The 26,915-nt window shown below is 38.9% G+C and overlaps 1 protein-coding gene across 1 annotated transcript in view; it reads left to right on the top strand.

Moving 5' to 3' along the window:
* Positions 1 to 26,915, top strand: part of CSMD1 (CUB and Sushi multiple domains 1) — a 1,311,413-nt gene that overhangs the window by 767,826 nt on the left and 516,672 nt on the right. The window contains exon 6 of the mRNA XM_075145187.1: positions 5,918 to 6,030. Within this exon, the coding sequence (XP_075001288.1) occupies positions 5,918 to 6,030 (113 nt within the window). The remainder of the gene's footprint in view (positions 1 to 5,917; positions 6,031 to 26,915) is intronic.

The raw sequence follows: 26,915 nt of genomic DNA, 5'->3' as shown, positions 1-26,915 counted from the left end.
CTCTCTTCAGCTCCTAACCCAGAGACCTGTTATGGAAACTCAGTAAATATTTTACAATATTTCCAAAATTAAAAAAAAAATCATCGTTAAAAATAGAAATACTTCTGTGGATAGATGAATATAGAAATAGCAGAAGTATTCAAAACTGATGCATAATGAGTTGTGTTGGAAGGCTTCTGTATATTTTTTTTAGTCTGAACTAGTCCTTATACAGCTTGTATTTTCAAATCTTATTTTGTTTACACTTGATTCAATTAATTTTATTTATTATTCTACTGTATTTTGGAACAAATAATGTTAATTCAACCACATATAGATGTTGTATAGAGTACAAAATGGGGAAAATAGCTAAATTAAATAAGCTGACAAAAAAACCTCCAAAACCCACAGATTTCATATATTTTAATTCTTTCCTGCATTTTCAATTTCAGGAAAGTGAAGTATCAATAGTTTTCTATGATAAGTATAGATTCTCTTTTGGTTATAGTCAAAACAATGTCAAGAACCCTATAAAGGAAACAAGTTTTGGTTTATTTGTTCAGGCAAAAACATTAATTACTTTCTTTTCTTAGCAAATCCACAATCAAAACCAAAATTCTTCTTCTCTAGGTAATTCTTTTAATTAAATGTGAAGTAGTGTTGCTATATCTGAATTTGAGTCACACAAGATTTTATAACTACTGGAAAATTTTAGCAAGAGAAAAAATATTTTAGTGACAAACCTGTTAGCAATAATTTTAATAAAACCTAACACAATCTCTTTGATCTCTTCCTTTAATTCCCATTCAGTGTATGGCCTCAAATACTGTTTAGCACAGAGCATTCAAACCTGTCACTTGTCCAAGTGACAACCAATTTTAACCCCCCTGATGTCAGAAGCCAAGGGCCTGGCTGACATGAGTATTGGAGATGAAAACTCAACACTTCTGCAAATCAGACCAAGTATTTCCAGAAAATGCCCAAATAAATAGAATAGAATAGAATAGAATATTTCCATTGGAAGGGACCTACAACGATCATCTAGTCTAATTGCCTGACCAATTCAGGGCTGACCAAAAGTTAAAGCATGGTATTAAGGGCATTGTCCAAACGCCTCTTAAACACTGACAGGCTTGGGGCATTGACCACCTCTCAGGGAAGCCTGTTGCAGTGTTTGACCAACGTCTCAGTAAAGAAATGCTTCCTAATGTCCAGTCTAAACCTCCCCTGGTGCACCTTTGAACCATTCCCACATGTCCTGTCACTGGATCCCAGGGAGAAGAGATCAGCACCTCCGTCTCCATGTCCCCTCCTCAGGAAGCTGTAGAGAGCAATGAGGTTGCCCCTCGGCCTCCTTTTTTCCAAACCAGACAAACCCAGAGTCCTTAGCCGCTCCTCATAGGACATGCCTTCCAGCCCTTTCACCAGCTTTGTTGCCCTCCTCTGGATGCATTCAAGGATCTTCACATCCTTCTTAAATTGTGGGGCCCAGAACTGCACACAGTACTCCAGGTGATGACGCACCAACACTGAATACAGTGGGATAATCCCCTCTTTTGACTGGCTGGTTATATAACATTATATATACATGTATATGTGTGTGTATATGAAAAACTTGATTAATGTATTTTAGATTAGATATCACTTCTATCCAAGTCAGCATTGCCCTTTTCAGAGCAGAGGTAGAACTCAAACATAACTGAAGAATTTGATTTCTTTTGTATTACTCCCCAAACAATAAATGTCTTCAGTTAAAAAAGAAGTGAGAAAGACTTTCAATATTCTTTTTAGACAACATTGGAGAAATCCTCAATAAAGATCAAAGCATGAAAGCTTCTAAAGAGAACTTTGATATTAAGAAATGTGGTTCTTTACCTCATCTGAATAATTTCTGTCTGGTGTAAAGGACTTCCAAGTCTTCAACTGATTTTAGAGTTAATACCTAATCTGAGCTAAAAATTACTCTCTTTCTATTCATATGCAACAGGAATGAATACTGTGTGTGCCCACTTGAAGCAGAGACAACTTTTCTTTTGTTGCACCTTTGCTGTCAGAGCAATCTAATGGCATGATTAAGTCCTGCCTGATAGTGTTTCCTGAACGCCTCAGAAGAGGTGGTCACATTCACAATGCCTATTGGGACCCTGTAGTTTAAACTAATGCCTACACTGTGTCCAGGAAAGATTGAGAGAGCACTAGTCAGTCATGGGGAGAAAAGGGTGTTCAGACACTGGAACAGGTTGCTCAAAAAAGTTGTGGATGCCCCGTCATTGGAAGTGTTCAGTGTCAGGTTGGATGGAGCGTGGAGCAACCTGATCTAGTGAAAGATGTCCCTGCCTATGGCAGAGGGGTTGCACTAGATGATCTTTAAAGCTCCCTTCCAACCCAAACCATTCTGTGATTCTACGATTCTGTGATTTGTTGTTGTTGTAGCCTTTAATAGTGTAGACTCTACAGCAGGAATTGGTGTGAAGTGTCACTGTTCAATTTACTAGTACAGACATAACCAAACTGCTTGTTTTCCATGAATACTCAATTAATATCAAAAGTTAGCCTATAACAGTAAAGGCTGCACAGAGTCGGAGGAAGCACACTGCACTAACACCAGCACACAAAGAGCATATGGGCACTTAGTCAGAAATTGTGGTACATGATGCACCTCTCAATTGGTGAAGCTCAAATGAAATGTTCCTCCTCTCTTTGTAGCCTCAGAAGAAGCACTGAGTTGTTCTCTGTGGGACTGGGAGGGATCATTTCGTCATTTATTAGTTGAGCAGTGGTGTCTGGCCTCTCTATTTGTTAACTCAAATAGATGACTTAAAAGCCCTTCCCCCAGCCATGGAGTTGCATTTTGTATACCAGAAAAATGAATGACCATGTGTTTTAGGGACCCCTCCCCCAGATTTTGTATCTTTTGCATCAGAATATTCAGCTTTGTGGGACTGGAAACGAACTTTCCTTAGCAGTACTGGTTTTCACTTTTCTCCAAGGAGCACAGTAATGTTATTAAAACTTTTTTAACATTTTGACATTTGCTGTGTGATGGAGATACTATATTTGAGTCCTGTTCCCTGATAAATAAGACCTAGAAATAAGTAAGAAGGAAACAAATCAGTTTTTCATACTACCTTCAACTTCTGTGTGAGTTACAGGTCTGCCTGCTGTACCAATTCTGGCAACAATCTGCCACTTTCAGCAGTAAGTATGTCCACCTCTCTTTTTCACACACAGCTTGGGTTTCCTGCCCTTCAGAAAGTCCAGTTAAGTAGTCAGTTAACATGTAAGGAGCAATTTTACACTGTATCTACAAACTTTTAGATCTGCCCTTACTGGAAACTCTGATGCTGTCCGTGGGAAGTCTCACCTGCACATGATGAATGCCACAGAGTGAAGTCCTTCGTGTAGGGGCATCTCCTTAGATGTACACGTGTGGGCCACAGGATTGCAGTCTAACCCCTCATTCAGAATTTGTTGCCATTTCTGAATTTGTGTACTACAGTGAAGAGATTTTGAACACTTTACAGAAAAAAACATGTGTCATACAGTGGTTATAAGCTTGCTTCCCAAACGAGCCTTACAACTAAATTGACCACTAAGTCATATTTCACTTTCTCATTTTCTTCAGTTAAAACACAAACAGCATTGCTGGTAAAGAACATATTCCTGTCTAGTACGCAGTAGCATAGATATCATACAGCTAAATTAAAACTCTGATAAAAGAGGTTGCTTAAAATACTCTCTGAGTGTCATGTTGATGTTATCATTACCTTTCTTAGGATAACAGGAAGATATGAGACTATTTAGCTGTACCTTGTAGAATTCACATAGATTTGAAAATATTTGTGTGTATTGTGTGTCTGGGAAATAGCTGTTTATTAGAAATGTAGCTAATAAAATATCTGCATTGAATGTGCTTTTATAATGACGTTCTTTTACTCTTTTATTAATATACAATTTATTTCATATAATAATTTAATATTTCAGCCAGGATTTTTGCAAACTTTGAAATCCAGAGCTCTGGATAGGCCAGATAGAATGTTACTATATGTATATTTCATTTAAAAAAGAAAACCAACCCCCAAAGCACTATTTCTAGGAAATAAATTTGTGTATTTGGACAAAATGAGTTATCAGTTCAGTGATATGAACTGCAGCCTACATATAGTAAAACCTTTTAGATTTAGCATATATTGTGTCAATAGCTAAGAGGTACTAGCAAATTAAGTATTTTTGGTATTCCACATATGGTTTTATTTTTTCTTTTCCTTTTAGTTATATCACAGTATTTTCTATAGGTACACCGACATTCTAAGTAGCTTTGAAATAGCAAATGCCAGTTCATAGAAATATTTAGAGTGCCTGGTCTAAGAGTTTTTAAAATACACTATGCTCTAAAATGGTCTAAAGAGTGTACGGAAGAGTATGTAAAGTATGAAAGTCCATTTGAATGAGATGTAGAAACATGTAGAGGGTTGAATGTTTTGACCAACATCTGTAAGAACTATTAAATGCCAGTCCCAACATTTTGAAATGTATAAATCCTCTTTTAAACAATCTATCCTTTTTTTCAATCAAAGCTGTTAAAATAATTTTAAATATTTTGTTGTTCCTTATTTTTTTAATTGCCAGATGAAGAAAATGAGATTATAAATGAGAACAGAAATTTCTCTAATGTAGTTTATATGTCCTAATGAAGAAAAAAAGAAAGTTCTATTAAGAATTCTGTTGGTCTTATTCCATTACAGAAAGAAAAGGGATTCAGCCGTGACTCTAAATAGGCTACTTCAGCATCAGTATTCCTTAACATGATGGGTTTCCTAGTAATCTAGGATATTTAATAAAACTCTGAAATTGTATATTGCAATAAAAAAGACATCTATATCACTACATTGATTCATTTCAGAGAGACAAAATCTTATTTCAGTTTTTGGGTTCTTTTTAGCTATGATAGTATGTATTATGTCTACTCTAGTATTGGCAAACATAACCTCACACAAGTTATCCCTTAGCTGATAATTTCTGATATTGATCAATTTTGTTTTGTTTCAAATAATCAACATTTTTGAAAGGGAGAAACTACATTTTTTGTAGTTCTCCAGAGTTATTCAGAAAGAAAAAAAAAATGTCTAAATCTGAAACTTGGAGCATGGTCATACAAAAAAAAAGTCACCTGGTAAACTAAGACATGAATTTACAGCATATCAGGTACTCTGTGGTAACTACTTGAGCGTGTTCATATTAACAAATGATGTGGTGCAATGATGGTATGGTATGACCCAATATGGTCCAAGGGCCTGTTGCCTACATTGGACAAATTCTTTGTGCGCACTCTAATGCACTGCTAGTTAGCCTGCATTCAGTTGTGTTTAAACTTCTCTTTTTTATTAAATATGTATAGGAGTGAATACACACAAAAACAGTTCTAGCAGGATAGTCATGTACCAATAATTTATCACCCAAGCTTAACATTTACTAGTGCCCATAACTCTTGTTTATCCTTTCTTAACACCTGAGATTTGGTTTCCTGTGAGGTAACTGACACAGCAGGGAGTCAGATGATGAAATTTTGTCGTAATTGAATTTGCTTATTTTTTGCTGAATGGTTTAACACACGCATGCATACATACACATGCGCGCGCACACATGTGCATACAAGAGTGCTTTTCTTTTTTAATTCACAAAAGAGTAGTTTGGAGAGAGAAGATTTGACCATAAAATGGCTAGCTGTAATGGAAAAGAAAACATTTCTCCCAGGATAATAGTTCCTAAACTAGTAATACATTGAGATTAGATGACAGTGAATCACTGTTGTCAAATACATTGTAAACAGTACAACAATATATTTTGGCTATATTGTTGGGGTTTTTTCCTTCTCTTTTAAGTACTGTACACATTAATTTTTCAACCATTTACATTAGATTCTTTTTTCTTTTTCCAGGTTGACTGGTATGAATCTACCTTCTCCTGTTATCAGCAGCAAGAACTGGTTACGACTCCATTTTTCGTCTGACAGCAACCACCGACGAAAGGGATTTAATGCTCAGTTCCAAGGTAGGAAATGTATGGAAGTGCAGCAAAAAAGTCCTTTACCTTTAAGCATTGCTAAAGTGGTGGTGGTAGAAATTTGTGTTTAAATATCAGGGATGTAGTAAAGATCTGACTCCTCCTACTACTGCTCTTACACTGAGTAGCTGTTATCCTTGTGTGATCAGGTATCTCCAGGGATTTACTTTTGGAAAAAGTATCTGTGCTTCACAGTGCAGTTTGCTTTAAGTATGTATTTGCTTGCTCGCTTTTTCTATAATAAATTGCTCTGCATTCAGTCTGATCTTTGCTTTAAAAACATGCCTGGAATGCAACTTGCAGAAAGTCAATTCCACACAAAGGCATGCCCCTATCTAAATATTTGTCTTCCTTCATTACTCAAAATGTAACACTTATCAGGAAGCTACATTCATCATTTGGAAATTTAACTCATCCCTAGCATAGCATAAATCATATTTCAGGCTCCTGCATAGATTTACATATACAACTTTAAAAGAAGGCAAAAGGATGTCAGTGTTGCCGTCAATTGCTGCTTATGTTCGCCAAGATACTCATTAAAATGCAATTTTTTAGAATGGAATCTTTATCGATTTTTGTACTTCGTAAGTCATTACTCAAAATCAAAGACACTGGAGTTATATTGAAAATAGAAGAGGTTCTTAATTTATCTGTGCTTTTAAATTCTGTGCTTACATAAACTGTTTAAACCATTTTACCCCACACACCACCAAGTCATTTATGAGTTTAGACCTTCCTTTTTTCCTGAAACTGTAGGGCCTGTATCACTTTAGAAATGACAAATACACTGCAATATATATTTCTGGGGACTGTGACATACACGTGTAATTCATATAAAAGTATTTAACATGCATAGTTCTTTTCTCTTTAAAAAGATTTTGACAATTTTAGTGAAAAAGAAATTTGTGAAATTCCATTTTATTTTGGCAACTCAACAGGAGTATTTATTCTGTGATCCTTTGCACTTATAACTTATTTTTACAAAGTTTACTGAGGATGCATATATAATACGACTATCGGTGACTATGAATTTACATGCACTGCTTATGTTAACTCTGTGTCTTAAGCCTATTAAACAGAGATCATGAAAACAACGGGGGCTCATCTTGCTGATGCATGAGAAAACTAAGAATCAACAGAATAACAAAAGAAAGTTTGGAATAGAATAACCAACACTGAAAACTACTTTTTTGTTCTTTTTCAATATGTCTTATCTCTAGCCAAATACTTACCATGGAAATAAAGCTTTAGGGAAATATCTGGGGATATTCAGATGTATATCTGTTGCTCTGCATAATACATCAGATATTTGGTGTAAGGGTAAACTTCACTTATATAGAATACTGCTCATGAATGACAAATGAAAGAATCTTATTACAATTCAGATTCTTACAATTATGGAAATTTTCTTTCTTATTTTAAATCATCCTTTTACGATGCAGGTTTATGCCATGCACTGTATTAAATACAAACATCTGAATTACATGAGCCACAGCTATATATCTTATCAAGGTCAACAGCAATTAAATAAATTCCTATGTTAGTGATATAAACATCATAAACTACAAGACAGTCTTTCAATACACATAGGATGAAAATTCAGAGTGATATCAAAATCTGGTTAATCCAACAGCTTCATTAATTCCTTTTTATTACACAACTTTAGTAATTCTTTCTATTGCATGTGTATTTGAGAACTAGCAATAATTTGGTATTTTTTTTTAAGCAGAAGTAACGACGATATTTATAGCTAGATAAGCCTACTAGTACTATAGATCACAGAATAGCAGAGGTTGGAAGGGACCTCTGGAGCTCATCTAGTCCAGTGCCCTCCTCAAAGAAGGGTCACCTAAAGCAAGCTGCCCAGGACTATGTCCAGATGGGTTTTGAATATCTCCAAGGTCAGAGACTCTGCGATCTCTCTGGACAACTTGTGCCAGTGTTTACCCTCACAGTAAAAAAGCTTTCACTTATTTTTTAAGTAGAATTCCCTGTGTTTCAATTTGTGCTTATTGGTTCATGTCTTGTCAATGGATATCACCGTGAAGAATCTGGCTCCATCTTCTCTACACCCTCTCATCTCATCAGGTATTAATACAGAGCAATAAGATGCCCTCTCCAAGCCTTCTCTTCTCCAGGCTAAAATATCCCAGCTCTTTCAGCCTCTCCCTTATGTTTTTGTTTACAGATGCTTATTTCTGCTAAAATTCAACAACTTTGACAGATATTTCCGTCTTAGGTGCTTTTCTCAAGTAAAATAATTATTTGAGCCTATCATGAAAAAAAAAAGTAAAAAATACTGTGAAATACATGACCTCGTTTTCTGGCAGAAAATCCTGGCAGTGATAGAATGCCTCTAATGTCTGATTGTATCCAGGCACAATTCTTATATATGTCCTCCTGGCAAATCCTGTAGTACAGGCTATATGACTCTGAGACCTCTGAGAAACATTTTCCTTATAGGCCACTATTCCCAAAAGTTTAAACTGACTATTCCAGAATGCCCACATATAGTTGTGATTGGTATGTAGTTGAACTATTCTGTCTTTGAGACAGTTGAAGTAAATATACAGACTTTCTGAAGAAACCATGAAACACTCACTTTACTAATAGACGAGTACCCATTACCAGTCTGAATATTTTTGATTCTTCTTCTATTTTCCCAGGGTTCCTAGATCTTGGGCAACATCTTCAGGGCATTCAGGACTCCACTTTCCTACATTACTTAGACTGCTTTCTTCTTTTGCTTCTTGCTCAGAAGGAACAGTCTCTTAAATCAGCCTGTGCTGTCTTTTTGTGATTGTTTGCTTGGTTCATTCATAAAGTGATTTTTTGTGTGTGTGCCTGTATGGAAAAGCTATATAATTATGCTATTGTTTTTGGAAAATAGGGAAGCCAGTAATTTTGATTGCAGACCTTAGATATTAAGGAAGGCGCATAGCAAGCTCACTACTCTGGATTTCAGGAGAGCAGAATTTGGCCCCTTCAGGGATCTGCTTGGTAGACTACCATGGGATAAAACCCTGGAAGGAAGAGGGACCCAAGAAAGCTGGTTAATATTCAAGGATCACCTCCTCCAAACTCATGAGCGATGCATCCCAACCAAGAGGAAATTGGGGAAAAATGCCAGGAGGCCTGCCTGAATGAACAAGGAGCTCCTGGACACAGTCAAACACAAAAAGGAAGCCTATAGAGGGTGGAAACAAGGACAGGTAGCCTGGGAGGAAGACAGAGAAATTGTCGGAGCAGCCAGGGATCAGGTTAGGAAAGCTAAAGCCCTGATAGAATTAAATCCAGCCAGGGACATCAAGGGCAACAAGAAAAGCTTCTATAGGTACGTCGGGGATAAAAGGAAGACTAGGGAAAATGTAGGCCCTCTCCGGAACGAAACGGGAGACCTGGTTACCCAGGATATGGAGAAGGCGGAGGTACTCAATGACTTTTTTGCCTCAATCTTCACTGGTAAGTGCTTGAGCCTCACGGCCCAAGCCGCAGAAGGCAAAGGCAAGGACTGGAAGAATGAAGAGCCGCCCACTATAGGAGAAGATTAGGTTTGAGACCATCTAAGGAACCTGAAGGTGCACAAGTCCATGGGACCCGAAGAGATGCATCCATGGGTCCTGAAGGACCTGGCGAATGAAGTTGCCAAGCCACTATCCATCATACTTGAGAAGTCGTGGCAATCCAGTGAAGTTTCCACTGACTGGAAAAGGGGAAACATAATCCCCATTTTTAAAAAGGGAAAAAAGGAAGACCCAGGGAACTACAGGCCAGTCTGTCTCACCTCTGTGAGGGTGGGAAGATCATGGAACAAATCTTCCTGGAAGCTGTGCTAAGGCACATGGAGGACAGGGAGGTGATTTGAGACAGCCAGCATGGCTTCACCAAAGGCAAGTCTGCCTGACCAAGCTAGTGGCCTTCTATGATGGAGTGACTACATCAGTGGACATGGGAAGGGCTACAGAAGTCGTCTATCTGGAGTTTGTAAGGCCTTTGACACGGTCCCCCACAACATCCTTCTCTCTAAATTGGAGAGATATGGATTTGATGGGTGGACTGTCGGTGGGTGAGGAATTAGTTGGATGGCTGCATCCAGAGGGTACTGGTCAACAGCTCACTGTCCAGATGGAGATCGGTGATAAGTGGTGTCCTGCAGGGGTCTGTATTGGGACCGGTACTACTTAATATCTTCATCAGTGACATAGACAGTGGGATCGAGTGCACCCGCAGCAAGTTTGCAGACGACACCAAGCTGAGTGGTGCGGTCGACACGCCTGAGGGACGGGATGCCATCCAGAGGGACCTGGACAAGCTCGAGAAGTGGGCCCATGTGAACCTCTTGAGGTTCAACAAGGCCAAGTGCAAGGTCCTGCACGTGGGTCAGAGCAACCCCCAGCATCAATACAGGCTGGGGGATGAAGGGATTGAGAGCAGCCCTGCCAAGAAGGACTTGGGGGGACTGGTGGACGAAAAGCTGGACATGAGCCAGCAATGTGTGTTCGCAGCCCAGAAGGCCAACCGTATCCTCGCTGCATCAAGAGAAGCATGGCAAGCAGGTCGAGGGAGGTGATTCTGCCCCTCTACTCTGCTCTGGTGAGACCCCACCTGGAGTACTGCGTCCAGCTCTGGAACCCTCAGCACAAGAAAGACATGGACCTGTTGGAGCGGGTCCAGAGGAGGGCCACAAAAATGATCGGAGGGATGGAACACCTCTCCTATGAGGAATGGCTGAGAGAGTTGGGGTTGTTCAGCCTGGAGAAGAGAAGTCTCTGGGAAGACCTTATTGCAGCCTTTCAGTACTTACAGGGTGCTTGTAAGAAAGATGGGGACAAACTTTTTAGCGGGGCCTGTTGCGACAGTGTTGTGGTTTAAGCCGGCAGGCAGCTAAACACCACACAGCCGCTCGCTCACTCCCCACTCCCCCCCCCTGCCCCGCAGTGGGATGGGGGAGAGAATTGGAACAGTGAAAATGATAACACTTATGGGTTGAGATAAGAACAGTTTAATAATTGAAATAAAATACAATAATAATAATAATAAGTAATGAAAAGAAAGATAACAAAAAGAGAGACAAGTGATGCAAATAAAAAAAAAACAAAAACAATTGCTCACCACCTGTGGACCGATGCCCAGCCAGTCCTGGAGCAGCGTCCCCCCGGCTAGCTTTCCCCTAGTTTATATACTGAGAATGATGTCATATGGTATGGAATATCCCATTGGCCAGTTTCAGTCAGTTGTCCTGGCTGTGCCCCTTCCCAGCTTCTTGTGTATCTCCAACCTTCTCAATCAGTAGAGCATGAGAAGCAGAAAAGGCCTTGACTCTGTGTAAGCACTTCTCAGCCATAATGAAAACATCTCTATATTACCAACACTGTTTTCAGCACAAATCCAAAACACAGCCCCATACTAGCTACTAAGTCTATTCCAGCCAAAACCAGTGCCGACAGGACAAGCGGGAATGGTTTTAAACTAAAAGAGAGTAGATTTAGTCTAGATATAAGGAAGACATTTTTTACGATGAGGGTGGTGAAACACTGGAACAGGTTGCGCAGAGAGGTGGTAGATGCCCCATCCCTGGAAACATTCAAGGTCAGGTTGGATGGGGCAGTGAGCAACCTGATGTAGTTGAAGATGTCCCTGCTCATTGCAGGGGGGTTGGACTACATGACCTTTAAAGGTCCCTTCCAACCCAAACTATTCTATGATTCTATTAAATGAAAGCAGTCTATTACACCTTGCCAGATAGCAAGTTATTGTATTCTAGAGTCATTATAGCACACAGATTTTTAAATAGCTGCCTGGTATAAATGTTATTGACAAAACAAAATTACAAAAAGATATTCCTCAAAAAGTGGTAGCTTGTGCATTTGCAAATTGCATCATAAGGACTGTGGTGGGTTGACCCTGGCTGGATGCCAGATGCCCACCAAGTTGTTCTATCACTTCCCCTCCTCAGCTGGACAGGGAAGAGAAAATATAATGAAAGGCTCGTGGGTCAAGATAAGGACAGGGAGAGCTCACTCAGCAATTACCGTCATGGGCAAAGCATACTTGACTTGGGGAAATGAATTTAATTTATTGCCAATTAAATCAGAGCAGGGTAACGAGAAATAAAACCAAATCTTAAGAACACCTTCCCCCCACCCTTCCCTTCTTCCCAGGCTCAACTTCACTCCCAAATTCTCTACATTCTACCCCCCGTGAGCGGCACAGGGGAACGGGGAGTGGGGGTTGCAGTCAGTTCATCACACGTTGTCTCTGCCGCTCCTTCCTCCTCACACTCTTCCCCTGCTCCAGCGTGGGGTCCCTCCAACGGGAGACAGTCCTCCATGGTCCTTCCCATGGGCTTCCCAGTTCTTTACAAACTGCTCCAGCATGGGTCCCTTCCACAGGGTCATAAGTCCTGCCAGCAAACCTGCTCCAGTGTGGACTCCTCTCCTTATGGGTCCACAGGTCCTGCCAGGAGCCTGCTCCAGCGTGTGCTTCCCACAGGGTCACGGCCTCCTTCGGGCACATCCACCTGCTCCGGCATCAGGTCCTCCACGGGCTGCAGGTGGATATCTGCTCCACTGTGGACCTCCATGGGCTGCAGGGGGACAGCCTGCCTCACCATGGTCTTCACCACGGGCTGCAGGAGAATCTCTGCTCCGGAGCCTGGAGTACCTCTTCCCCCTCCTTCTTCACTGATTTTGGTGTCTGCAGGGTTGTTTCTCTCACATAATCTCACTCCTCTCTCTGGCTGCTGTGGCACAGCAGTTTTTTCCCCTTCTTAAATATGTTATCCCAGAGGCACTACCACTGTCGCTGATGGGCTCGGCCTTGGCCAGCGGCAGGTCCATCTCGGAGAAGCTGGGGGAGCTTCTCACAGAAGCCATCCCTGTAGCCCCCCCACTACCAGAACCTTTCCACACAAACCCAATACACAAATATAGGTTTCGTATTTTTAATATTAATCTATTTGTTTTGATCTCATACATCTCTTGTGGTTTCACTGGGAATTAGGTTAAGAACTGGAATTCCTCAGTTGTAGAATCATTAAGGTTGGAAAAGACCTCTAAGATCATCGAGTCCAACCATCAACCCAACACCACCATGCCCACTAAACCGTGTCCCTAAGCGCCTCATCTACACATCTTTTAAATACTTCCAGGGATGGTGACTCAACCACTTCCCTGGGCAGCCTGTTCCAAGGCCTGACCCCTCTTTCAGGAAAGAAATTTCTCCTAATGTCCAATCTAAACCTCCCTTGGCACAACTTGAGGCCATTTCCTCTCGTCCTATTGCTAGTTACTTGGCAGAAGAGACCAACACCCACCTTGCTACAACCTCCTTTCAGGTAGTTGTAGAGCGCAATAAGGTCTCCCCTCAGCCTCCTCCAGGCTAAACAGTCCCAGTTCCCTCAGCCGCTCCTCATAAGACTTGTTCTCCAGACCCTTCACCAGCTTCGTTGCCCTTCTCTGGACATGCTCCAGCACCTCCATGTCCTTCTTATAGTGAGGGGCCCAAAACTGAACACAGTATTCGAGGTGTGGCCTCACCAGTGCCGAGTACAGGGGCACGATCACCTCCCTGCTCCTGCTGGCCACACTAGTTCTGATACAGGCCAGGATGCCGTTGGCCTTCTTGGCCACCTGGGCACACTGCCGGCTCATGTTCAGCCGGCTGTCAACCAGCACCCCCAGGTCCTTTTCCTCTGGGCAGCTTTCCAGCCACTCTTCCCCAAGCCTGTACCATTGTGTCGGGTTATTGTGGCCCAAGTGCAGGACCCGGCTCTTGGCCTTGTTGCACCTCATACAGTTGGCCTCAGCCCATCGATCCAACCTGTCCAGGTCCCTCTGCAGAGCCTTCCTACCCTCGAGCAGATCAATACTCCCGCCCAGGAAATCAGGTTGGTCAAGCAGGACCTGCCTTCCATGAACCCGTGCTGGCTGGGCCTGATCCCCTGTTTGTCCCGCACATGGCTTGTGAGCGCCCTCAAAATGAACCGCTCCATAATGTTCCCCGGCACCAAGGTCAGGCTGACCGGCCTGTAGTTCCCCGGATCCTCCTTCCGGCCCTTCTTGTAGATGGGCATCACATTGGCAAGCCTCCAGTTGTCCGGGACCTCCCCAGTTAACCAGGACTGCTGGTAAACGATGGAGAGTGGCTTGGCAAGCTCCTCCGCCAGCTCCCTCAGTACCCTCGGGTGGATCCTGGAACTCACTACAGGTAATGATCTCTCCCCATGGTTTATCATAAAAGAGTTATTCAACATTTCCTTTCCCATGCAGATAGCAGCTGCTTCTGGCCCTACTCAGTCTGTATTGTTTGGGCAAATGTGAAAGAATGCCTGTTTAATGTGTGCCTCAGACCTCTTATTTCATTAGTATAAAAGCCTCTTTTGAAATTTTTGTATTTTGAAAAATGTTTTTGTAATACTAAATTTAATCGCTTTATGGTAGAAAAAGCATATAATAACGAATTATAAACTTAATGAACTTAAATTATAAACTGATGAAGGCTAGAACTATGCAGGTTTAACTCAGTTTTACACAGGTGAAAGACTGATTGAAGCAGATTAAATTGACATTTTTTGATGTTCTATTTTAGCCTGTCTTTACAAGTGAGAGATTTAATCTTGAGACTCTCAGTTTTGCTTCCAAAAAGTAGCAGTCATCGAACTAATTGGAAATGAAATGGTACCTATTGTTACTTACCTTTTTGAGACTCTAAATTCTGCTCTAGGTTGAAACAAGTCACTCTGCTCCTACAGAGCAAAAACTGCTTCATTTGTTGAAGTTAATCAGATTTACCTTAAAATAATCCCGAATATTATTTAATAACAATAACATACAGCCGTCCCATAGTTATTTCATTTTTATATCTAGTCGTGAGATTGCGTGAGTTACAAAAAAACCCCAACCAACCCACATGAAGAAAGAAAAAAAAAACAAACAGAAGAACCCCTGAAAAAAGAAGCGCACACTACTGAAAACAGGGAGTTGCTGAATCCAGCAGCCCCATGCCCCCAGATGCAGCCAGAAGCTGGAATACAATGCTGTATTCCCAGTAGGCAGACACACGCAGAGCACACTTATACACCACACATGTATATTCTCTATTCACATCTTGCCACACAGATTAACACTGACAGACACACTCAGTACTCAGATGAATACAGACAGCACCAACGACCTCATCCTGTTTCTCCTCTCTGGCTCTCCTCTCTGGTATGGAGATCTGTTAGTGGGAAATAAATGCATGGACAACGAGGGTCCCTCCAGCAACTGGGCTGAGACACTCGGTCTTCCCAGTAGCTACCCCTGGATCCCAGTCTCCCCAGCTGCTGGCACCTGGGCATGTGAGCCCCTGAGGCTGCAGCCCCACTCCAATTAGAATAGAATCATAGAATCATAGAATCATTAAGGTTGGAAAAGACCTCTAAGATCATCGAGTCCAACCATCAACCCAAGACCACCATACCCACTACACTATGTCCCTAAGGGCCTCATCTACCCATCTTTTAAATACTTCCAGGGATGATGACTCAACCACTTCCCTGGGCAGCCAGTTCCAAGGCCTGACCACTCTTTCAGTAAAGAAAGTTCTCCTAATGTCCAAAATTGCTGGTACTCAGACCTACATGTGAGCACACACAGACACACACTAGTGGGTCTCAGTCCGCCCCCAGGCTGGTCTTCCCAGAAGTTGGCTGGGACCATAAGGCCCCTCCAGTAGCCACCTCCTCCAGGTGCCTCACCCTCCAAGGCACACATGCCCCCCACCCCCCTAGCTCCCAGGCTTCTTCTTCACCTACTCACCAGCTCATCTGGCTGGATCTTTGGGAGTGCTCACACACTCACTTGCACACCCACACTCACTCGAGGTGCTGCACCACAGACACACAGCCCTCCAGCCCATGGTCTGACTCCAGTTGCTGCGCTCAGACCCCCATACACACACATGCACAGAGAACAGAGTCCCTCACCCAGGAAAAGCATTAGAAATTGAGACAGGACAGACTGCGCTAGCCAGGCACAGGGCATGGTCACACAAGCGTATTGACCAGTCCCAGTTTACATGCAACCAGCCCTTTCCATTCCTTTATTCCTATATTTTTGCATTACCTGTTCCTCCCCAAACCACCTCAATGTATCCCTTTCCCTGACATTGGTTCATCCCCTAAATACTCCATAATCAGCCTTGTGCAATCCCAAAATGCTCTCCCCCTGTACCCCACAATGAACCCTGTACCCCTGGGCAGAGACCTACCTCAGTCTGTGAGATGACTGGAGAGATCCTGGTGCAGGGTGTCCCCCAGCCCCTGGAGCTGTGAATCAGCTGGGATGGCCCCAGGGAGGCCAGGGTAGAGGTTGTGTCTCTGCATTAGGTATTGGGGTTCCCCCGCTTGCCCAGGACCCTCTGAGTTTATTCTGGGCTTGTGGACATGGACCTGCAATGGGCTGATGGTTTCTGTGATGGTCCTGCAAGGAGCTGGGGCAAGGTGGTGTTTGTCTCTCCCACCTGCCATCATCTCCCTGTGCTCCTTTGTGTGTGCATAGGTGAGCTTTATATTGCCTAACCTAACACATCTAGCAACATCACTGGCTTTTCAAAAGCAAGTCAATATGAGAGCCAGCACAACACACCTCTTCATGCACCAACAGGATAAGAGACTTTTTTTTTCCTTTTCCTAGTAAAAATTCAGATTATCAGACTTTTTCTGCAGTTAGCATACATATACTTTAATTATTCTTTTCAACTCATATCAAATTTACATCATATTTATTATTATGTTATCATGGCTATATTATTGATGTAACTTGGCCTTTTCCAATCAACCAAAACCAATACTGGCAAACAGCCAATTTAATTTTCTTTTCTTTGTTTGCTTTTTGAACAGGAATTATTATAATTTATTTCATTAAAATATTGAAACTACTAAATAGGTTTAAAATTATGTATAGTTCTTTTATTTGTTTGGCAAATTTTTCAAATTTAGATCTTTCTAACTTGCATTTTTGCAATATTTGGTGCCCTGATTTTTGACAGGGTCAAGAAAACCAGCTCACTAACATAAAAAATTAAAGCAGTATATTAGAATTACACACTTGAACGCATTAACTAAATATAGTTTTAAAATGTTTGGCAAGCTGAATGTATAAATAAAACAATGTAGTAGAAAAAGTATACCTAACTGGTGGGTGTTTGAATTTCTCCTTGAATCGTATTTATTGTTCCATCTTCCATCAGACCAGAGTAGAAAGTTAAAGAAAATTTTAAACTGTTAAATGTTAAAAAAGTTAAAAATGTAAAATGTTAAAAATCAATGGGTATGGAGTGATGGATTTGGGGCTTTTTTCCCTTTTTTTTCCCCTCTTGTTACTTTGTTTTGATTTTTGATCTTTTGATGTTAATTTCATCAATAAAAATAGTTATGCCTCAATTTCCCAATGAACCTGTGGAATTTTTTTTACACTTTCAGAGTTTCTAGACAGAAGGAGACCTGGTTTAAATGGCCCTGAAAACCACCAGAACAAATTGCTGTGCAATGACATGCTTTGCCTTGCCTGCTTCATGGCTGCCATATCAGCAACATTGGTCTCATGAAAATCAACACTCCCAGGGGACATAACTGGACTCGGTTCTTGTTCTGCCTTGTTCCGTGATGGCATTGCCATAGGGGAAAAGATGTTACATTTACTCAGTTGTGAACTTCTTTTTTTTTTCATCCCTCTGCCCTCACCTGTGCTGATATACAAAGACTCTGTGTATATTCAGTAGGAGTTGCAGAATATATGATTTGTCTTGTGCCAGTGCTTCATAAATGCATAAATTCCCCAGAAGTGAAGTAACATTAACATCTCACTATGAGACGAAAACCTAGCACTTCCCAGCATTAAAGCTTATCAATGTACACAGAATTACTTAAAAGGTGTGATAATGAATCCCCTGCTTTTGCATATTTACAGCATGTATACTATGCTTGTTTAGCTTTCACTTATTTCCAGGACAGTAGAGGAAGGATGTTTTAGTATCTTTGGTTTTCATTTTAAGAGAAAAAATCACAATAATTTTTCTATACTAACTAAAACTAATCTGCTTGAGTTAAATATTTATTTCAAAATTCCTAGAAAGATAATAAAATAGGAAAGTTTCCAAAGCAAAACCTGATTAATGGCTGTGTTCCACTTCTACAGTAAGAATCAGATCTCTGTTGTAGTGTTTCAAATTAAGTATGCTATTTTTTGCAAGTTATCAGAGATGTTCAAGGAGGTATTAGGTATTTTGATCGTTATGTACCAGAAGTTATCTATCTGCTGTGTTTGACTACCTTGAATAATTCAAAATTTAACAAACAGATAATCCTAAAGTCAAACAATGAATACAATGAAGCTGCTGAAATAAATGTGTACTAATGGAAAACAATGAGTAAAATAATGTAAAATCAATTGCTAGGTAAAGTAGTTCTTTCAATGAATTTTTGTAATTCAGTTAGTTCATATAAGTGCCAGTCTATTCTTCCTACACATTCTTTAAAACCTTAGAAATAGTCTTTGAAATAAGTTAAAAGAATTTGTCGTCTTTGCTTGATGCATGGTACTTTTAGTCAGGGGTTTCAATTATAATCGTCACTTAGAGTAAATTTAGAAAAGAAAATTAGTAAAAGCAATTGATAAAATAAAAAAGCCAGAAGAATGTTATTTTCTAGCTCTTAAGTGATGTTGAATATAATTTCCCATTAAATAGTACTGAGACAATAATTTGTATTTTTTAAATTTTATTATCAAGAAAGCAATCCAGTCTTGATATGAAAACATCAACAAGTAGAAAATCCACCATCTCTCTTGACCGATCTTTTCTGTGGTTAACTCTGTTAAATATGTAGCCCTGTCTTCTCAATTGTATTGGTCTGGCTTGATCTTTCTGTGTCCAGTAGTGGTGTTATGCTTTCCCTCAACAGAGTAAGAAGCCTGTTGTTAACCTTATAATTCCCCTTTTTGAAGCACCAAGTCACCTCTCAATCTCCTAGATAAACTAAGGTTGAGCTCTTTAAATCTCTCATTGGAAGTAAGTTTCACCAGTTACTGCATTTTTATTGTGAGTTGGTGCTATCTGAAACTTCCAGTGACCACTTACGTGATTTTAGCTATCTAAAAATATCGGACTAACTCGTACTGGATCTACAGGTAAAAATACATTTAACTTTTTTTCCCATGTGTGGGTGTTTTTTTCCTACTGCTATTTTTTCTTAAAAAAAAAAAAAAAATCAAGAACACTTAGAATTTAATTAGCTAAACCATGTTAAACTATACGATGTACCTTAGGGGCATAAATAAGTTTTCTTAACTGTATTAGTATGCCTGTCATTACTGCTGTAGATAGACTGCGCTTGTTCATTTATCTTTTTTCCTCCCTTGTTTTTTGTTCTTTCCCATTGTTTTTCTTCCTCACTTCGATAATGTAATTGCAGATTTCCCCACATCCTATCAGTACAGTCGTAGTATTGGAAAGTCGTTTATTTTGAGAGTCTTTTATTTTGACTTGTTTAGATTTGAGTAAGAGTGTATTAAACTATTTTCCCAGAACTTCTGGTTAGTACAATTGATTTACATTTCAAGGACACTTATTCAGCTACGTGGTAAAATCTGTACAAGTCTACAATGAGATAAGTTCTCAGAGAATGCTTGTTTATAAAGTAGGAAGGAATAAATCTTTCTTCTATTAAAAGTAAGATTCTTTTGGCCTAAGCTTCATATGTGACTGTTGATTGTGAATAGCTCCCTTTTAAACCATCCTTTTTCAGTCTGATTTTCAGTCTGTCTCAAAACTTGAGTCCCTTAATGTATCTTACATTGGCACCTGTGAATAGAAAATACTCAACACCATTAGTCACTAGCCTGTATTTTCTTATTTCTAAATTTAGGTTGTTTGATCAAAAAGGAGAATTTTAATCGAATAAAAACTATAATAATGAAATCAATATTTGACATCTTATCTTCCCACACATTGAATATATATTTAGCCTGTTTGAAAAAAGCTTTGGTTTTTTTGCAGGTGTACTTTTGTCCCTGTACTAAAATTATAAGATATCCTTTATTAGCTTAATATTAGTCTATACCATGTGATAAGGAAAGAGCAGGAGAAAACATTCAGACTGTTTCCTTGTGAATGTGGCATGTACACCCTCTAAGAGCTAGCTGCTTAAAATAGCTGCTCCTGTAATGTCTCTTTAAAATTTGTAAACAAAGTAATTTGGCATATATATTGAGTTCAGCACATTCTTAAGATCAAACTGTCTCTGTTCCATCTTTAGAGCCTTGAAGCTTTTTCTTTTTCCGTGTTCGACATTAGAAATAATCTTTGGATTTACTGTTAAACTGCCATCTCATAAAGGCAACATGCTTTCTTAAGAGAGATTGGCCATCTTGTCTGTTTTGGTGTCACAAAATATTTCTTTTTCTCAAAATCTAAAGTAAAGCCCAAAAGTTGACTTAGAGTGACAAAAAGAAAATATATGTATCTAAAAGAACTACATTTACCAAGAGTACAAAAAAATTGGAGCCTAGGATAAAGCTCTGTCCTCAAAACTCCCAGTCCGAAGTTTAGGTAAAATTTCTCAGTACCAACAGAGTGAGACATTTGACAAAGGCTCAGATTACATATAGATTTTTCTTAACACAAGGACATTCTATTAAAAGGTCTTACTACTAAGCCACCATACAGGAGCATATTATTATGAACCCTTGATTCTTGGGCATTTTCAGAAGAAAGCAGCAGCCTGTATTTAGTTCCAACCAGGTTGCTACAGGTAATACTTCTTTCTTGAGTGTCTAGTAAAGTTTCTGTGTTGCTAAGAAGGCTCAGGCATAACTGCTTCATTATGTCAGCACTAAGCAGTTGCCTATCTACTAACAGCTATTCATTCTTTGGCTCTTGTTTGACATGGTGTTGTCCTCACTAGAACTATTCAAAATACCATGTACCAAGAAGTGGTGTATCATCTTGGTACACATTTTTATACATGTTGCTGTTTTCCCCCCAAGTTACCTGCAAAATAAAACATGACATTTAAATTACATATTGAAATACTTCCAATACTACTCCCAGACTTGGTAGTTATTCTTTGTCAAGAATTGTGTTATGCTCACTCAATGCCAGGTCTTCCACAGTATTTGTTCAAAGGCACCACTGTCCCAAGGCTACCCGACTTCTAAGACAGTTGTTTTCTATGCTGTTCTGATATAACGAAACTGATGCATCTTCAATGAACTTCATATTTTCCAGTGCAAAAATATGCATTTGGAAAACGTTGAAGAAAGTGTAGGTTTCACTAATCTCTAAACCAGCTAGTAGCAATATAGAGAGAACAGCAGAATGTGGACCTAAGAATTTAAAGTAAAAGCATATGCACAAGTGATGGAGATATGCAGATGAAAGTACAGTTTTTAAGAAAACACGCATAACCTACATGTAATCACAAAATCAATTAGACTCATTATTTTATATTTGGCACAGACTGAAAGCATGCACATGGTCAGTTTTCGCGTGGGAAGAAATTAGCGACATCAAATAGTGGGATGTCAGTATTAACCACACTTGCAGTTTCTTCATTATCTACCACGCAAGGGAAGAGTCCATTCAAGTTCAGCTGTGTGATAGATAACAGTCAAATGATCAGTGTAAGAGCTATGTTTCAGAGATGTTTTCAGTCCAAACTACAGATTTCATTTCTCTACACAACCTGAAAAAATGGTCAAATCTTGACTTCATAATAGGATTTTCTGATGAACATTTTGATCATCCCACTTGAGTGGCACTATGGAGATATTAATGGAGAAGGACCATAAATCAGGTTTTGATGCTATAGTTGAAAGACTATAGTTGAAGTGCCATTCAAACAAGGAACTGAGTGGATCTCATTTTATGATTTATTTTTTTAGAGACAGTCCCTATGTACTACTACTCAGTGTGTTCTGCGATAGTATATATTCATTGTGCAAACTGTGTGAATACTATTTTCCAGAACTGTGGAGGACATCTGCAGGTATTGGAGACTTGAAGCCTGTTGAACTTGTTTTATTATGATATATCATATATTGATAGCACAAAGGAGCTAAGGCAGTCCGTCAGGGCAAGTGGCCAGCTAAGTGACATGCAGAAGGTTAATGGAAAACAAATGGCTGTGCTTCTTTTTAAACTTGCAGATCCTGTGTCAGCCTATACACATAGAATGAAAAAGATATGTGTAAAAATCTATTGTGACACCAATTTATCTTGGGGCTGTACCATTTGTTCACTAGTACTGCATGCAGAGATTTCCAGCACAGGGAGCAGGTGGAATGATAATGACAGGCAGTACTTTGCTGGATTGATGAAAAAAGGAAGCCAACTGATCATGAACCTACAGCTTTTACAGGTAGCCATATAGTAGAAACATCTATGCCTGCTGTGAAGCTCTCTGGAGTTATAATACTGATTAGTAGGGAAGATTTTGAAAGCTGTAAGTGCGAGAAACACTGGGATAGTGTATTAGACAGAAAACTCTTCAGGCAGGGAATACAGAAACAGCAGAGGTTTGGATTATTGCCATGAGTTGATTTAAACTAGAGATCCTATGGAAAATTGTGATGCCTCTGTGAAAGTCAAGAAACTGAGAAGCAAAGCTTGCAAGGATCCTCCTAGGTTATTGAGTCTGGGGCCTTGTTTTATTGAAGAATTTATTATAGAATTCCCATCATAAACTAAAGTGAATGGTAAGATCAAGAATGGTTGTTTTTTCTTATTCTCATAAATACTAAACTTTTAGAAAGAATTCCTGGTACAACAGGCCATAGTGAAGCAGAAGAAAACCTAGAGGTAGCTAAGGATCTATTTACTGGTCCCACATGACTTTGAGTGATAAGAAAGAAATGCTTGATCTATAAGCAGAATCCAGAGAGAATACTGATGCTACCAAACGTGGAATTGCAGATAGTTTCTTCCACGGCCCAAAAATGGTAATGCTCCTGTAATTGTGGATTTGGAGGAGAACCCAGAAAGACTGAGGCAGTAGGGCAAAGCAAACAGGCCACTTGATTGGACTCTGCAATCTGAATTAAAAAAATACTTTGTTTCAAAACAGGAGTGCTCAACTTCAAGAAAACCAGAGCAATGGAAAAAGCAAAAGGAAATTGATGAATTCTGCACTGTACTGAGATAATTTTGCTAATTCCCTTCAGGAATAATCCTATGAATGTTATTGCAAATACTTCACTGTTTCTTACTGAACTCTGCAAAATATGTAAAGCTAAGTGTCAATCTTTGTAATAGATATCTCTCTTCCACTCTATCTCAACATACAAAATACTGAAAATACTAAATTTTTTCCTGTACTGTAGCAAAACCAGACAACTGTTCAAATACATTCCTTATAGTGGCACTGGGCTTCAGGCTGGTCAGGAAAGGCACTGCTTGTGATCACCAGGTACTGGGCAATATGCTGTTCCTCTTCACCTTCAAATATCTGTACTTGGGAAAAATCTGCAGTGAAAGGCAGCCAAGAGCTGAACTCAGCAGAGCAGCAGCAGAAGCAGCTTGAGGAAGTACCAGCAGATGATGTCAGAATACTTTAGCTTTGAGTGGTAGCCAGTATTCAAGGCCTTGCAGGTTATTTCAAGCAGGGAGAAAAACTGGCAATATACTTATGTATTTGGGTAATTGGGAAAAAAAATGTTATGTCATCCAAGACGTACACGAGGACGGTTACAAAGAATGTGCTAGGAACAAAGAGCAAGTGTTAGCTTTCTTGTTATGGAATCACGTACAGGTATTCTCAAGGTGTAACTATATTAGATCTAAAAGAAGGTAAATTAGATCAAGCATAATACTATGTTAACTGAGCTGTGCTTCTAGTATCTTGTCTGGCTTTGATATGACTTGTGTACTGCACACTATTTACCTGTTTGCACACATGCAGTTAAATGTAGCTGTAATCGATTAATTTCATATGCTAGAAATCCTAGAAAACCCCACCAAGATCTTAGCCACTTACTGTTTCTCAGCCAAATGACTTCTGGTTATGGGTTACTATTATGAAATAATAGAAAATAGGTTTAAAAAGGATCTTGATAAGCTAACCCTATATCAAAGAGGAGCCAAATATATTTGACTGTTGTTTTCAGACCTTAATTTAACGTGTTTTTAAAACTTTTAATGGCTAAGATTCCACATCTTCTCTGGGTAATTTCTTCCAGGGCTTCATCACTCTTACTGTTAAAAAGCTTTTTTCTTGTGTAACCAAAGTCTCCCTTGCTACAGATAAAGACTGTAAGTTCTTGTTCTAGCCCTACTGGAACTGCAGAAGGTATCTTTCCTCTTTTCCCTTTTTATGTTTAAAGTGTATCATAACTCCTCAAAACCTTCTCTAGATTAAATTATTTATCATTATTATATTATGCCCTACAAATGGACAATTAATTGTGCTTCAGACCATCTTCACTTTCAGTTCACTTTTCCATGTTTTTCTTCTTACTAATTTCTATCCAGTCTCCCCCAAGCAAAATTACACAACCAGAGAATAAGACTGCAAATTCTTCATGCCAAACACTATCTGCTACCTTGCATTTGTACAGCTTTTGGCTCATTCATGATTCGTCATGCAATACTAAAAAAAGACACCTTTTACTTGAAATTCATAGCCACCCTGAAAATATATGACAAATACATATAGACTTTTCATATTGTAATACAGATAATTTGAAATTAATCTTCAACCACGAATTACAAAACCTTGCATATCAGATAGGAGGAACCCAATTTAAAACAAAACAAGACAAAACAAAAGGAAACAGAAACTATCAAAAAAAAAAGCTTCACAGTGGGAGAAGCTGGGTCTGAAAGATGACTGCCTCCTACCTTCATATTGTCTGTGTAATTATTAGTTAATTATTAGTTAATTACTATCAGAGAAGGAAAGTAAGTTCTTCAAGGAAGTCAACAGTCTGAGTTTTACCTTTTTTAGAGACTTTTCTTTGGATAATGTGGATTTTTTTTTTCCAGTTAGTTTTACATTTGAGTGGTAGTTTATGGATGCGTAGGAAGTACATGTAATTGTTTATTATAATTTTCTTAAAATAATTTTTTTTTTTTTTTAGTTTTAGGTGTTTTTTTAATCTTTATTTAGTATTTTTCTTGAGTTAGTACAAGCTTGTAGGATGATGGAAGGAAGGACAAACATATTGGAAAGTTTTCCCTTATAATCCCAGCAGGCAACATTCTCTGAGAAAACTGAAACTCTCTCCTACATCTTAGAGGACACAGAGCTGCCAGCACTGTGTAGGGCCTCTCTCAGTGTATTTTCAAATACAACTTCAAACAGAATTAATTGCTCCATAGAATACAAGAACATAATAACCCACAGTAAGAAGTACTTCATAATATATTAATAGAATTCACATAAAATTTGATTTCTTCCCTTGAAATTATACTTGAAGAACTTGTATATGTTAAAAAATATTTTTGTTAGCTTGCAAGTTCCTCTTGTTTATAATCTGTGGTTCATTCAAACAAACCTTCCAGTGTCAGAGAAAAATGGTAAATACATTGAATTTTCTTGAGAATTCTGACAGTGCTTTGTGTAGATTTCAGATAGGTTGTCACTGTTTTCAAGGTGCATGTAGGATTTGTTTAAAAAAAAAAGTCTGTCTTGTCTTATCTTCTTGAAATCAAACAAAAAACCCAGATAAACCGTCTTTGCTCCATAATGTTGTGTAATGCTTAAACCATGTAATTAAATGGACTCGTGAAGAATTAAAATGAAAAAGTCATCAGAGATCAAGATTCAAATTACCGAGTTTACTTTTGGAAAGATATTGATTCTGCCAGGGTTAAAAATTTGTATATAGCTGTTTTGGTTAATAGTCGTAAATTGTTTGGGTAGTGCTTCCAGAACTGCTTATATACATAGAGCTTGATTCTCTATTACTTTGTAATTTGTACAGTTATTTGCACCTGTGGAATATGTGTATTTAAAAAATATACATGTGCAGAGAATATTTGAAAGACTAACTGCTTCATGCTTTAATTTAGTCATGTGTAATTGTTAAAAACACTGTTTATAACTATCATGAAAAAGCAAACCATCAGATTTCATTTTTTTGAGCAATTTGGAGTATACTTGAGGTTGGAAGGGTAGTTTTCAAAGAACTATCCTGGGAAACAAAACTATGGAAAATAAAAATAATTTAAAAACATTCATTGTTGTATGAATTGTAGGAAACCATCCCTGCTGTACTGAGCTGCTGTCTATAATATGCTTTTACAATAGTAACTGCAGTAGATCAAATCTTTTGTGAGTTACTTTCTCTTAGAAATGAATGTAAGCAGAATAAAACGGAGAAAGTTCTTCTTTTGAAGTATAGAGAGGTAGGAATGTAGAGAAAGCATAGTGTACTGAAGTGCCTCATGGCTCTAGAAAATACAGCGGATACTACCAATGACTGTTTTCACTTTCAAAAATAACAAATTCAAGAGTCTTTTAACATTTTTAAGGTGCACTTAAGGTGCATTATTTCTAAAAATTCACACTAGAAATATATGACTTTTACAAACATTTTTATATTTCCAGTTCTCTGAGACAAAGAAGAAGAAAAAGATGACTATGCATATTTGGGTATGATTCAGCCTTAATGAAAATACACTGATTAATAGATTTTTAAAGTCATAAGACATCACAGTTCATTTTGAACATGAGCAATGTTCAAAGTCTTCTCCCTAATGGTAAAAGTTCATTGAGTTCTTTAAATCACATTGAGGTAAAGGACTCACTGAAACAGTAGGTAGAAAAGAATGTAATTTTCTCCTCTTTTTGCAGTATTTCTGATCTACCATTATATAGCTGATTAAAAAAGGAA

This window comes from Calonectris borealis, chromosome 3 (genome assembly GCF_964195595.1).
Source record: "Calonectris borealis chromosome 3, bCalBor7.hap1.2, whole genome shotgun sequence".
NCBI classification, from domain to species: Eukaryota; Metazoa; Chordata; class Aves; order Procellariiformes; family Procellariidae; genus Calonectris; species Calonectris borealis.
Note: the sequence above shows the minus strand (reverse complement) of the source record. Positions and strands in the feature narration are given on the sequence as shown.